General features: G+C 38.7%; 1 protein-coding gene across 5 annotated transcripts in view; it reads left to right on the forward strand.

Annotated features, from left to right (window-relative positions):
- Nucleotides 1-14,713, forward strand: part of RUNX2 (RUNX family transcription factor 2) — a 348,854-nt gene that overhangs the window by 94,028 nt on the left and 240,113 nt on the right. For all 5 annotated transcript variants that reach the window (XM_061398324.1, XM_061398326.1, XM_061398325.1 and 2 more), the window contains 2 exons: nt 7,998-8,154; nt 14,242-14,346. In XM_061398324.1, the coding sequence (XP_061254308.1) occupies nt 7,998-8,154; nt 14,242-14,346 (262 nt within the window). The remainder of the gene's footprint in view (nt 1-7,997; nt 8,155-14,241; nt 14,347-14,713) is intronic.

Genomic DNA, 14,713 nt, shown 5'->3' on the forward strand with positions numbered 1-14,713 from the left:
GGGGGAGCCCGGGAGTCCTGGGAGCCAGACCCTCGAATGCGAGGCGGCGCGGGACAGTGGAGGGGCGGGGGCTCGCCGCGCCGCGAGGCTGAAGGGAAACCTGCGAAATGCCTTCGGTTCGTCCGCCTTGAAAACTGAGGTGACACTGTGAGATTTGCCTTATTCTTTCTTTTAAGGACTCAGACCCCAAAGGTCCCTCCCGCTTCTGAAAGGTCGTGGGAGGCTCGGGTCAGCGACCTGGGCGCCGAGGCAGTGACCACCCCCCTAGGCTGTAGAGCCCCCCCGCCGCGCGTCCCTCAGCGGCCTCCTCGGTCCGCCTGGCCCGTTAGTTTGAGGGCGGATGTCAGCAGCCGGAGTCGCGGGCAGCGGCTCGGCAGGTTGAGGGTTTGAGGGTCCGGAGTCTCTGTGATGCAGTTGGGGTCCCCCAACCCCTGGCAGCCCTCGCCCCCTCTCAGAGCGCCCCGGGTTGCTGGAGAGACAGGGTACCCAGGCCCTTCCTCCTCGAGGGATTAGGCGCTTGGGATGGAGGGGGCGGTGAGCCAGACGCGGAGGAGAGGGCTCGCAGAAAGATGCTTCCGGTCGAGTCTAGCCTCTGAACCCGCGAAGGTGGACCTGGGTCCCATGGGTTCTGGGATTCTGGAGAGCAGGGTAAACCAGGTCTTGGGGTTGGGTGGAGGGGGGGAGGGAGGAATCCCGCCAGTTCCTCCCTTGTGGACCCTGGGGCCAAACTCCCACGGGCCACTGGCAGTTCCCTGTTGTTGACCACCCCCCTGCGCCATGCACCAATTCAGATTCCGTGTTGTGGGTGGGGTGGAAGGAAAGAGGAGTCCAGGTCAGTTAGAGCTGGTTATCTCGCTAGGTCTTCTATCACAGCAGGAATCAGAATGAATTATTATGGAAAGGGGATGTTGCATTCTGGGGCAAGTTTCATTTTGCACTTGGCTCAAGAAACGTGTGTGTGTGTGTTAACCGTCCCATTTCTCCTTTTATAAACCACCCATTTTATAGGTTAAGCGTTCCTTCCTTGAAATACGGAAAGCTCAGAAAATAGGTGAATCGTAGAAATGTGGATTGTCACATTTGAGAGAGATCTTTTACAATTCATCGTCCAAGGGTCCAGAATTTTCTAAATAGGCTTATGTGAGAGTGGAAATTTGTTCCCACCTACCTTTCCCTCCTCCCTAAATCCCCTCAAAACACAAACAAAAAGCCCTGGATGAAAACAGCAAATAATAAAAATAAATAGATATTATATATGTAAAATGCCAGAAGTCAGGATATGAAAAAATGAAGGCTCTAGACGTTTGATATTCTGCATTCCGTTAGTTTTGCTAAACATGGTTTTAAGGTATAAATGTCTTGAACTATACTCTTGCATTTATGGTGCTGAATTGATTCTGAGCATGAATACTTTGACTAGAAAGGCTCTTTTTGGCACAAAGATAGAATGCAATTTAGTTTGAGCTGTTCTCAGATGTTTTGGCTATCTTTTCTCATTACCACCCTTTTAAAATTATTTTGAAAATAAATTGCTTTCTCTGTTATTCATCATACTTATTTTTAATTATAGAGTAATTTTACTTTTAACCAGTAAACAAAACCATAGATAACACATGGCCATATTAAATTGAATGTTTTAATTTGTATTAACTGAAAGATAAATTGAATTAACATACATCTTGACTTTCATGTTTTCCCACCTCCCTAAACTTGTGTTTAACAAAATTCAAATAGTGGCGGACAGCTGACATCCACTCAATATAGAAGTTTTGTCTCTATTGAAAAAAGATGTGTAGATACTCGGAACATCCAGATTTTGACAATATTTTTGTTTGTTTTCATCTGAATGTTAGTAAAATCAACCTCTTTTTACCTTACTTTCGAGATAAAAGCCTGTGAGCGGTAGACTTTCTAGACTCTTGCAACATAATCAAATACATCTGCAAAGAAGAAGTAATATGAAGAAGTCTCAGTTTTAAAAGTGGTGACAGCAATTTGGCTATCATATTCAGAGCTATGTACAAAGTAAATTATAGTGTTGTTGGGTAGATAGCAGACAGGTAAATGTATTTAATATAGAACTTAATTGTTGAGAAGTCTGGTATTCAAATCAATATAATATTTATTGGGCCCATATTTTATGCCTGTGACACTGAGCTCTGCAAAGTAGAAGATCAGAAATGAATTCAGTAGACTGTGTTTTGATATGTTAACTTAAAACAGTGCTTCAAAATGATATTGGTGGTGTATTGCATTAAGACATGTCATGTACTAGCGTTGCTCATCTGATCGTGTTTTGGAATTATACGAGAGTACTTAATTCATTTATACGCTGACGTGAAAAAGGGCAAAAACAACTTGTATGCTTTAAACTACACCATGTTGTTTATTACGTTATATTTTTAACAAAGTTCTGCAGTTTTGAAATGTTCAGTCCTCCCAGGTGTCAAGGAAATGGAAATAAATATTTTTAACGTTTTTCTCAGGTGTATGTCACTGAAAGCTTAAAATAGTTAAGGCATACTATTAGAGGATCCCAGGCCCTTTCTGTCTTGGGTAGCTGCAGTGATGAGAAAGCGATATGCAAATTCATTGCATTAGTTAATGGTCAGGTAGAAACAGTGGGGAGAACGTGTTAGCCCTGTAGCCAGTAGCACCCTTGTAAGTTAGGAGTCTGTCAGCATTTTCATCCTGAAGCTTGGTGTTCAGGGTTCGTAGCTCAGTTGCTTTAAATAGCTTCAAGCTGAAACACTATGTAGAAATTTTAAGTCCAGATGTGTATTTTAAAGTTAAAAGTAGTGTAAGACTATTGCACTGCTTTTAGTGAACACTGCTCTGTATATTTACCAGGATCATATGTTTTTCTGGCAGTGTTAAAGAAAGAAAACACATTTTTTGATATATGATCTATTGCTCATAGTTAATTCTGCATGTTTAATAATACCTTTCAGTATTTGTCACAAGTAGGGTTTCAAAATGATGGAGCAATTTCTATTTGAAAATAATTTTTTTGACATCATTGGCCATTTTTCTCTTCATAAGCAAATATGTAGCTAATACCTATTTGACATAGTGAGTTGTATTTTCCTTACGTAATTAGCGATCAGATTTTGTTTGTGTCATTTTAATGTAATTATACCTAAACAAAGAAAACAGGTTATTAAGCCTGTTAAAACTTTGCTAAACCTACTCTGAGTTGCTGTGCAAAACTATGTACATCATAATAGATCTCAAGTTGTTTGAAGACAGACTTATTTTTGTGTTATGCCTTTAGATGCAAGAAAAATTATTTAAAATTCAAAATTTTAGGATTGAGTAAATATAAAACTTACTGGTAAGACAATGGAAACAAATAGTTTTAGATGGAAAATAAATAAACAAAAAATTTAAAAAACTTATATTTGAAAACAGGCATGGTAAAATGTCATTAATTATTTTTGCCCCTTTGGGATTGCTGTTTTTATCTTTTTAGAAGTCCAGAATATCCATTGTTAGATGCTCTAAATTGGTTTGATACATGGCTTGTGAATTTCTGGCTTAAACTGAAATAATGCCCATCAAATTTCTCTGACATATAGTATAAAAATTAAGAAATGCTATTTTATATTTACTCTTCTCTGTACAGTTCAATCAGGTTTTTCTAAGTTCTAGGTTAGAGTCTAAAAGTAACTAATATTTGTGAAACTTTGTGATAGTTTATTTAAAGTTATCTTTACATAATTACCATAAGAATAAAACTTTTCCTTTTTGCAATTACTCCCTGACCTTTCTTTTTATTCCAAAGATAGATTTGGTCAGATTCTATCTTGAAAAATAATTGTATTTCAATTTTGCTGCAAGTACAATGTGCCCAAGTGATATTGGTCTTTAAGAGTAATTGATTAGTGAAGACTTGACTTCTGTCTATGGAAATGTCATAAGCAATTTAAATTTCCATATAATAAGACCACAAAAACAATTTTAAGGGCCTGAGTTAATTCTCTATTGCTCCGGTTTCAGAGTAGCTCACAGATTTAGTCAGAGGAAGCCTCATAAAAATTTTCAATAGTGTTTTTAGAGTTAAATATCCTTTTACTTTATTTTTCACAAGCTCTGTATCATGTGATTTAAATGCTAGTTATCGTGAGGTGCGCTAAATAAAGGAACTTCTTTCTCTGTTCTGAAATGTCAGGACACAAAATTACTTCCCTCTTCCCCATGAAGTTTCTTGAATTGGTAGATTTTATATTTGAAAAACACCTAGAAAAGTAACTGTTAAAGTTTCATCACAAGTTATTCTTTGCAGAACAGAACTTTTGTATTGGGTGGTGTGCAAACAAAATTTTGAGTGCTAAACTAATTAAAAAGTGATTTTTGAGTGCTCTCTACCCCTTAAAATGTTTTGCATTGCTTGGGTTTGGTGCAGATGAAATGTGTAAAAATTTCTTGATTCTTTTGGTTTTCTTTTAGATAAACACAGTTGAGTATCTCCAAGGGAAACTTTTTAGCTTCAGAGATCTACTTCTTTTTTTTTTTTTTTTAAATCCTCAAACATATAATTATACTTGTGATTGATATAAAGTCAAATATATTCTCTGTATCTCCCTTTTTTTCCTCAGAAAAACATTAGTCAATCTGATTTGGTAGAGTGAATAGCAGGAAAAAAAAAAAAAAACAACCCAATAGATTTAGCTACTAAAATAGAATTCAGCCAAAACAGGAAAAGTTATCACTATATCTTGTTAGTTAGCACTTTTTTTCCAGGCCAAGTTGTAAGCCTCATAGAAGACTCACACAATTTGTGATGACCTATATGTTTTGTTATTAAATGTGATACATAAAACATACCATTATTTAATATAGCCATTATTAAACTGCTTAAGCAAAGAAAAATGGATTTATGTATTTCACTCTTAGGGATCTTTTCTTTCATATTTTCCCATATTGAATCAATTTTCCTTTTCTTCTAACTAAAAAAAATCCATTATATTAAAAATATGCAGTAAAATAATAATGTCCCAGAGCTCTAAAAAAACCTTTATATTGGGGCAGATTTCTTCACTTTTTTTCCGAAAATTTTGCCAGCCTGGAGTGAAACCCATCAGCAGTCCTGTATCTCTCAACAACACCAAAAAACATCTCAGGACATGAAGTAAAGAATTACATATTGAATTGAACCCTTTAAGGATGCTTATAAGGAAAAGCCTGTGTTTAGCACACAGCCGACTTGGAACAGAAGTTAGCCTGCTCATCTTACTAAAAGCACATCATTATAATTATACTCTATACTTATGGTATATCTTCTACATTTTACAGACTTTAAAAAAATTATCTCCAATTTATATTGGAAAACTGTAGTTTCAGGAGATGAAGTTACTTGCGATCATGGCAGAGGGGTAATAGAGGTGGGGGGAAAGACGAGGGTCTCTTGATTTTTGGTGCATTAATTCTCTTCTAAAGAGTTCAACTTTTCTGCCTTCATTAATACACTTACTGGTTCCATATTTACTTTGACATAGAAAGCCACACAGCAGGTGTTAAAACACAATATGCTGAGTGTAAAAAATGTCAAGCATTCAAATGAATACTGGCAAACACAGTTATTTCAGTATTTTTCAGATGTGCACATTTTGGCCTTGTGAATTTGAAAAGTTGATGAGTACTTTGCCCCCGTCAGGGGTACAGCATTACCTGGGTTCAGTAGCTGCTTGAGGCACTAGATCAAGTATGCAGGAAGGAAGTCATGCTCTCATGGGATTTACCCTTGACCTGGGAGACTTCTCAGATTGAATAGAGTAACCGTATATTCCGGGTAAAGGACAGTGGGCATGATTCCCTCTCCTCTGGGATGGAAAAAGTTGTCAGAAAACTAGTTTGGAGCAAGGGCATATTGCCTCTAGCTGGGAGTGCTGACTCAAACTTTAACTGGTTCTCTCACGGACTGTTGGCGGTGGGACATGATGCTCTTTATGGAGCTGTTTCATTTATTCATTTCAAAAATATTTATCAAACACTTACTCTGTGCCAGGCACTGCTTTGGGAGCGGAGCATAGAGTGGTGAACAAGGCAGATGAAGGCCCCTGCCTCTTGTAATTTCTAGTCTCAAATAATCTGGGCCGCTAGAGAGAGTCTCTTAGCTTTGGGCTAGCGTATCAAAGGGAGTAAGATGGTCATTCCTATATGTACATTGAAATGAGGATTATTTGAGTACAATGGGATACTATAGAAGTGGGTTCTATAATTTGAGGACAGCTTTAAGATTTTAAACCAAAAGGAGGCATGGATTTCCTTGGTGGCTCAGATGGTAAAGCGTCTGCCTACAATGTGGGACACCCGGGTTCAAGATCTGAGTCAGGAAGATCCTCTGGAGAAGGAAATGGCACCCCACTCCAGTACTCTTGCCTGGAAAATCCCATGGATGGAAGAGCCTGGTATGCTACAGTCCACGGGGTCCCAAAGAGTCGGACACGACTGAGTGACTTCACTTTAAAGGAGGCATAGAACTGAGAAACAGCCTAAAAGAACAGTAAAGGTGAAAAAAATATTGACCTTTTTTTTTTGCTTTTTGTTTGTTGAGTTGTTTCCCTGGCTGGAGCCAAGGGCAGAGTGGAGGGGTGTTGGAGCAGGCTTCCTCGGTGGGGGAAAGGAAGTTCTAAAGTATAGTGATCATGTCTGTTTCATCATGCTGTAAGAAATCTGCTTTAATGAGAGTTATGTACGAATTGTATTGGGGGCACGGAATTAAATGCTTTGGTTTGCTTTATGGACATCTTGACAAAAGAGGGAGGAACAGAAGGGTGAGGGTAATATTTGCCAGACGGCAAGCACACATGGGTATTGTCATTGGAGGGTGGTGGGGTTACTGTAGTTGGAGCCATGGCTTAGTCACCGCAAGGGCATCTGGAAGCGGAATGAGCAAGAGATGGAAATCATCTGAATATTATAGGATCCTGGAAGTTAGCTGCGAGAAAGGATATTATTAAGAGGCAGGCCCTTGGTAATAGGTTTAAGAATAGTGTGTTTTATGTATGACAGCAAAGACTCTGCACCAACAGTCCCTTCCGGGCTCCATGTTAATCAGAGGCACCTATCTGCAAGTTAGCTGACCCTGGTTAAAAGTGTGTTCCCTGGCAGCAGTGAAAAATGTTTATTAGCCTCAAAGGCTGATTATTCTGGATCCTGACTTCCCCGAGTTAGTCGGCTGCAGGTTAACTGCTGAAGATTAAGGAGGCAAGTGTGACATTCCAAGATGGCAGATAGGATGAGACAGAAGTTTGGCTAAAGGTGCATTTTCTGTCTGTACCACTCATGTGTCAGTGATCATTTTCAGCTGGTTACATGTCTTTATTCCTGTACCTAGACTTTAAGCTCATGATGGCTTTGTATATTCCACTGGGTCCCACTCCAGAGTGGGCACTCTGTCATGATTTGCAGTGTGATTGAATGCTGAATATCTAGCTCAGAGTAAGTTGATGAAATGTAGTTCTGGATACCATACCACATTTAGACTTCCCTGTAATCAGGAACTGTAAGGTTTCCCCTAAGTGTCTTATCCCATAGAGCTGACCACACTTCCTTTTTTTTGGGGGGGGTGGGTGGGGGGGGGTGGGGGCTGTGATCTGGCTGAGACCACACCTCAGGGAGCTCCAGGCTGCAGACAGGCAGTGCCTTAATACGTATGATGCAGTCTGCACATGGGCCGTCAGCTTTCCTTCTGTGGTATAATTCCTATGGACAACTTAACATGGGGATTTAATAAAAATGTACATATATTCTGTGAAGAGTCCAACAACAAATGAAGGAAACTTTTGCATGCCTTTGAAATGGGTGGGCCCTGAAACGTTGGTCTGTTTGAAGTGGCATCCGAACCCGTATGCAGATGCCTCCGTCCTGTCTGCCATTCCTGGACTAGAGCACTAAGTCCTAATACAGTGCATCCTTTATGATGAGACTATATTCTCAGTTCTTCAGCTTTTCTGAGATGCCATTATTGCTGCTATCTTTCCTGTTTTATGTAGGTGGTAGCCCTTGGAGAGGTACCAGATGGGACTGTGGTTACTGTCATGGCGGGTAACGATGAAAATTATTCTGCTGAGCTCCGAAATGCCTCTGCTGTTATGAAAAACCAAGTAGCCAGGTTCAACGATCTGAGATTTGTCGGCCGGAGTGGAAGAGGTAGGTCTCTGGTTTTTCATATGGATAATGGAATAAACACTTTAGGATCCTCTGATGAAATGTAGGCTAAGTCTGTATACAAATCAGCACCTTCTACCGAATAGAATTACTGAAAGTTTTCTTTAAATACGTCCAGATGAGGTTGAGTGTTTTAGTGAGTACTCAGGCCTTTTTCATTTGTTTTATGATATTGAAAATTCAAACAATGTTTTCAGAAGGACCAGTTCCTAATTTCCCTGGGTGTGAGCATATGAGGTGGAAGGAAGAACAGTTGGAGATTCAAGTTCTGAGTTATGAGGAGCCAAATAACTGAGTACATTCAGTGGCAAAGGGCAAAGAAAAGGGAGTGCATTGGATCAATTTCCTGGTAATATCAATTTTGCTCTAAGTTGTAGCAAGGACAGCTAGCATAATGCTCTTCACTTGTCACATATGTTACCTCTGTAGGATTTAATTTACTCCTATAGGAACTTATTTAAAAATCATAGGCTTTTATAGAAGGCTTTTCATTTGAATAAGTGAATAATGTATTACTTATGTTAGAATGACTATGTGGAATTGCCTAGACAGATGAATGATTGGGACTCTAAATATTTCCACATTATTTAAGACTTTCCACCATCCATACCCCCCATTCAAATATTAGGAATCCTTAAAAAGATCATAAAAGAGAAAATAATCCTTTTTAGGGTTTTCATAGCTGTTTCATAAATGCGGTTAATATTTTTTTTAAAAAGTCTCAAAGAAAACCAGTATTTTGGCTTTTATTTACTTATTCTATGGCAAGACTTTTAATCATCATTCATTAGAAGTTTTATGTTCATTTACTGATTGATTGAATCTGACATTTCCATTTTAAGTATTTTGATGAGAAGAGGGAAAATAGACCACTTTAGGACTGGAGTGAAATAAATTATAAATAAATTATAAAGACCTGTGGAATGACTTCAACCCAGGTTTGTGTTAGGAAATGAGAAGCATCAATTTTTAAACCATGTCCAATAATTGCCCTTTAGTTTGGATCAGATGTCAAATTATTACCATTGTAAAAACTTGATAAGGGAAATTCATGCAAGACTGTTTCCGGTGAGTAGTTTTAGTTTACTTTCTAGGAACAGGGCCAAGAAGTTCTACTTTTTAACTTAAAAAAAAAAATGATGCATGCTAATGAGATACTGTCACTGAAGATTTGAAATAAAATGAGAGCCTCTGGTAGAATCAAAACTCAAGGGGTTATCTCTGCATCAGGTATAGTTCACTTTCATTAAAAGAAAAAGAAAGATACATCTTAGTCTCACTCTTGACTGATTAGGTGTAAAGTGCTTATGAGTGTGTATTCATTTTTCCCCGCAGTTACTGTGTAGGCCCACTGTACAATTCAAATTTCTTTTTTTCTAGTAAGAATCAAGAGAAATTTGAACATGATGTATCTTCTGAACCTGTATCTTCTGAAGGGCATCTTTCTTCTAATGTAATATTACTTTGTTAAATTTTAGTATTTAAAAGACCAGGCGCTATACATCATTTTACAGACACAAACTAGAGTTTTCATTTATCTTGCTTTTGTATGATATGGATGCTGCATAACTTTTCTGTGATCAGTTTGAGTAGAAACTATGGCAAAGTGATAGTGTACTTTGTAAACCCTCAACATATTTATTTAAGAAACTTCAAAGAGAAACAAAGGGTGTGCACTGTTTTACTATATTGGCTTTCTGAGTTTTGGCTGGTTTCCCAAATAGCAATTTTTATATTTAAAAAAAAAAAGACAGACTTAACTGCTTGCAGACTTTTCACGCATGGAAGATGAAGAAAGCTTCTTTTGATGAAGTGTAATTATGTCCAAACAGAGCTGACCCCCTCCCCCTATATTTCTTATGATCTTAACTGAAGAAAGTAGGATTTTTCCTTTGAAGCAGCCGGGACTTGGTGGAGGATCTGAAATGCCACAGTCTGCTGCCAGAGGCAGGATGGAGAAATTGGTCCAGACTTGTCTTCGAGACTTAGATTGGGGGTGGGGGGAGTGAGTGGAGAGAGAAAGAAAAATTGATGTATCACTAATAATAGATTTTTAAATCAGGGCATTAATATTATATGAAAGGAAACAGTAATATCAAGCTGAAATGAAGAGGGGAAAAAGGACAGAGAATATTGATGAGATACTACCCTTTGAAAAAAAAAAATGGGTCAGTTCTTCAGTGGCAGGAAACCCTTTAACCTGCCTGTGTACCTGACCTGCTTCTAACAGTCCCTTTCCAGCTTCCTCTTTGATTTTCACACTTCTATATTTCTCTCAAGTTTTTAAGTCTGGGTCAACAAGATGCTGCCATTGTATCTTCTGCCCAGCTATTTACATTTTCTATTTTCAGTAGCATTAAAAAATGAAAAAAACAGCAAGTTCCTCAAATGCTACATTTTTTCATGGGTAGAAAGATACACTCTCAGGAATTAAAAAAACAGTTTTCGATTTGTAAAGCAGTAACATTGCTACTTACTCTGGCCTTATGGGTTATCTGAGGAACACAGCTTTTGGAAGTGCTTTGGAATATGAGTAGAGCTTCGGTGAAACTTGCATTCAGTGGAGAGTGGCTTACATTTTTAAATTGTCTTTTCTCTTTTTCTTCTTTATATGTTAAGCCAAGTATTGAAAGTGACTTTGGTCTTTAAGTTTTCTTGGTGTGCTTCCTCACTTTTGACGTCAAGTGAGTTGCTTGTAATTTACAAGCACTTCTAAACACCTGTAATGTGCAGAGCGTGGTACTTTGTCAATTCCGGATACAATCTGTGCTTATAGTCTTAACTTTCCCCACTATTTCTGACAGCCCCTCGGGCTAGGTTAGAATTGCCTTTCAATGACAGGTCCTATGTGTATCTCAGAAAATATATGACTTGAGGACATATTGCAGAACTAGTTCCTAGATGAAGCTAAGGATGCTACAATTAGGTGTCTAACGAGTGCTAGCTCCCTAAGTAAGAGCTTGCATTTTTTTTTATCACTTATGGAGAGTAGTAAACAATGGGATTTGGAAAAGTTTTTTTTTTATTTAAGGGAGTAAGTCACAAATACTCATATAAACATTTGACTTCAGAAATATATCACTGTTTATAGGGACGAGAGCAAATGACCTAGTTGGATGATAGTTTCTGGAACTGTTAGGTTCGTGTTCCTTTTGAAGGGGCAGTAAGAAGTGGGAGGAACCTCCTTGTCTTTTGTTTTAGTTGTTAAAGTACATCTTGATTCTTAGGATTTGATTTTAGAAGACTTCAATCAGACTTTCATATTGGTTTCCTTTCTCTCAGACCCAACTCTTTTTAAAATGAAGTCTTTATAGAAAATCGGTTCTGTTGTGAACATTGGATGGTGAGTTTTATATTTCACCTTCTTTTGTTCCTATGTGAGGTGTTTCTATGAATTTGGAGAAGCATCAATGCATTTTAATATCCAGAGTACGTTGTGAAAGTCTCAAACAGCAATATTCTCAGAAATGGTTTAGGTAAATTCATGGGCACTGTCTCTTGCGGTTATTAAGAGTCATTAAAGACAATTGACGGAGAAGGCGACGGCACCCCACTCCAGCACTCTTGCCTGGAAAATCCTATGGACGGAGGAGCCTGGTAGGCTCCAGTCGATGGGGTCGCTAAGAGTCGGGCACGACTGAGCGACTTCATTTTCACTTTTCACTTTCATGTATTGGAGAAGGAAATGGCAACCCACTCCAGTATTCTTGCCTGGAGAATCCCAGGGACAGGGGAGCCTGGTGGGCTGCCGTCTATGGGGTCGCACAGAGTCGGACACGACTGAAACGACTTAGCAGCAGCAGCAGCAGCAAAGACAATTGAGATGTGTACCTCCTTGGTTTATCAAGATTCGTGCCATGGATGACAACTGTCTTCTAAGCACCACTCTTGAAGCACTGTTAGAAACCCAGTCCTGGCTCACAGGCCATTGATCCAACCCAGAATGGATCTTTTTTTTTTAATGGTTTAATGCAAATTAATTTTCAATCTGGGAGTTCAGCCAGTTCACTCCTCCAGATCTTCCCATTGTTTTAAGGTCCTGATGTGGATCCAGTGGCTTCCTATTCAACTTTCTAATCTCCATTTCTGTAGACTTTCAGTTTTCTGTGAGTAGTTCCGACTCCTGGCTGCCTTATTCTTCTGGTTAGTCTTAATGTTTATAATAAATCCTTTGTTCCCTAACCAGATAATTAAATTTCTTAAATCCATATAACATTCAATATATAATGGATAAAATATAGAATATCAGTGACACTTTAAAGATAGATGATTTCATCATTCTGGTTGACATACTTTAGTAGATTTATATTTGTTTCTTGGTCTGATAGAGCTGTTTGGGACACATGTAGCAATAAATTACCTATTAGTTTCTAAAAATGTTCTCTAACAAAGTCAAAAAGAACATTAATTTTAGGGTCTGGAAGACTTGGTTTCAGATCCTGATTTTTTTCCACTTATTAGTTGTGTGGTTAAATTAGTAAGATTCTCTGAGCTTCAGTTTCCTTATTTGTGAAATGAGGGTGATAAACCTGAGTGGGTAGGATTAAATGAGATAATGTGTATGAAGTGACTGGCACTTCACAGGTTTCTAATCAATATTCATTTTCCTCATATTTCCCTCCCCCTGCCTTTCTCTCTTTCCTCCCCATCCCCTCCCCACCTTCTTAGCCACAGGGTAGCCAAAGAGACTTAAAACTATATATGCCTAGTAACAAATGATATGTGTCTTAAACATATTTTAGGAACTTAACATGGTCTGGGTTGAAAAGAAAACCCATTCACTAGACTTGACAGCCAAAGACCTGTTCTACATTAAGCCTCCTCTACAACCTGTTCCATATTAAGCTTTGAAAAGATTGCATTAAACTCTGTGTTGCTACATATTGTTTAAGATTTGTGTTTTGATTTCATACCCTCTGCTTTCAGTAAAGGGAAAAACAGTCTTTGACCAAAAAAAAAAAGAAAAAGGCAAAAGGAAAGGATCTTTTCAAAGCTCTGTCCCAGGAGCAGGCTAAATGAATTCTCTGGCCTGAGATTGCTGAATGTTTTATTGAGTCACTGCTTCACGCCCACCTTTTCCTGTCTTGTAACAGTTTGCAGTTTTGACTATCTGACATGACTAACCGTCGCAAATCTAACTGATTACAACTGTCAGTGAGTCTGGGTAGCAGAGTCTGGTATCTTCTTCTGGAGAAAGCAAACAGCCAGATCTGCACCCAAACTTTTCCCCATCATTTTTGCCACCCTTCCCCCTTCCACCTCCCCACCCCCCAATCACCTTTTTTTAGCTCATTAATTTGAAACATCAAATGCACTTTTTCAGTGAATCACACCCTCTGCTGAAAGCAAGCGTTCATATTTACATTGGGAGATGTCATGTACATTTAGCCAAAAATAAGTTACTGTCAGGGAGTCATTTCAAGATGGCTCTTAGACGAGGAGGTATGTTAGGGAAGGGGTGGGCAGGGAGGAGAAAAACTTTGTTCCAGTAATGATGAAATCATCATACCACAGGCACATTAAGGCCAGGACGGGAGACACTGGCTCCTGTTAAAATGATTCCCATAAGAATCTTACTCTTTCATCTTCTCATTGTAGTGCAGTTAAGCAAATGAAATACTAAAGCCATGTGAAGTCAATAGCATAATCAACAGTGATTTAGTATTGTTCTCTCACGGGGTCATGACCTAATCCTAAATAAAGACTTCTAAAATTGTCTGCTTGGATGTGTTCCTGATGTTGTAGAAAAACTGAAAGCAAAGAGAACCCTCTTCAAGTGGTCAAGAGTTTTTGTTTGCATTAGAGCTCTTGCTACTGAGCAACTCTTTTTTGAAATTGGAGCCTCCCTGTACAAGACTGCCATGAAGATGAGGATTTTAGTGCTCATGAGCTTAGTAACTCCCTAAAGTAGCCATCAGAGGGTTTCTCATTAGAATAAGGAGTCTTGACCCTTGTTTGTGTTTGGTTACTTCTTCAGAGATGCTTAAATGCAATGTAGACATTAGCACTGCCATTTTATCAATACTGTCTTTTTATATTCACTGTGGATTTTCCCTTTTCTATCTGCAGGCAAGAGTTTCACCTTGACCATAACTGTCTTCACAAATCCTCCCCAAGTTGCCACCTATCACAGAGCTATTAAAGTCACAGTGGATGGACCCCGGGAACCCAGAAGTAAGTGCTTGCCTTTCTATTGGAAATGGGAATAGAATTTGTGGAGACCCTGTGAGGAATTTATCCAAGATAAGTTAGTGCTCCTTTCACGTGAAGAGTTTCTTTGCCGAGTTTGCTATCTGCGTATATTTTTACGAGGGGCAATTAGATCTTCACAGTTAGTGGAAAATCAAATTACACTTTTCACCTTTGCCTCAAAATTGCTAAGCCCAACATAACTTTATGAATTTCCGTTACTGTAAGTTTTTTTGCTAAAAAATTCTGCTCATCCACTGGACACAATAGATGAGGCAGAACAGACCCATGAGAGCTGAGGAAGAAAACAATAAAATGCAAAATCCTGAGCTTAGTCAAAAAGCTTTTGCGT

This window comes from Bos javanicus, chromosome 23 (genome assembly GCF_032452875.1).
Source record: "Bos javanicus breed banteng chromosome 23, ARS-OSU_banteng_1.0, whole genome shotgun sequence".
Lineage (NCBI taxonomy): Eukaryota > Metazoa > Chordata > Mammalia > Artiodactyla > Bovidae > Bos > Bos javanicus.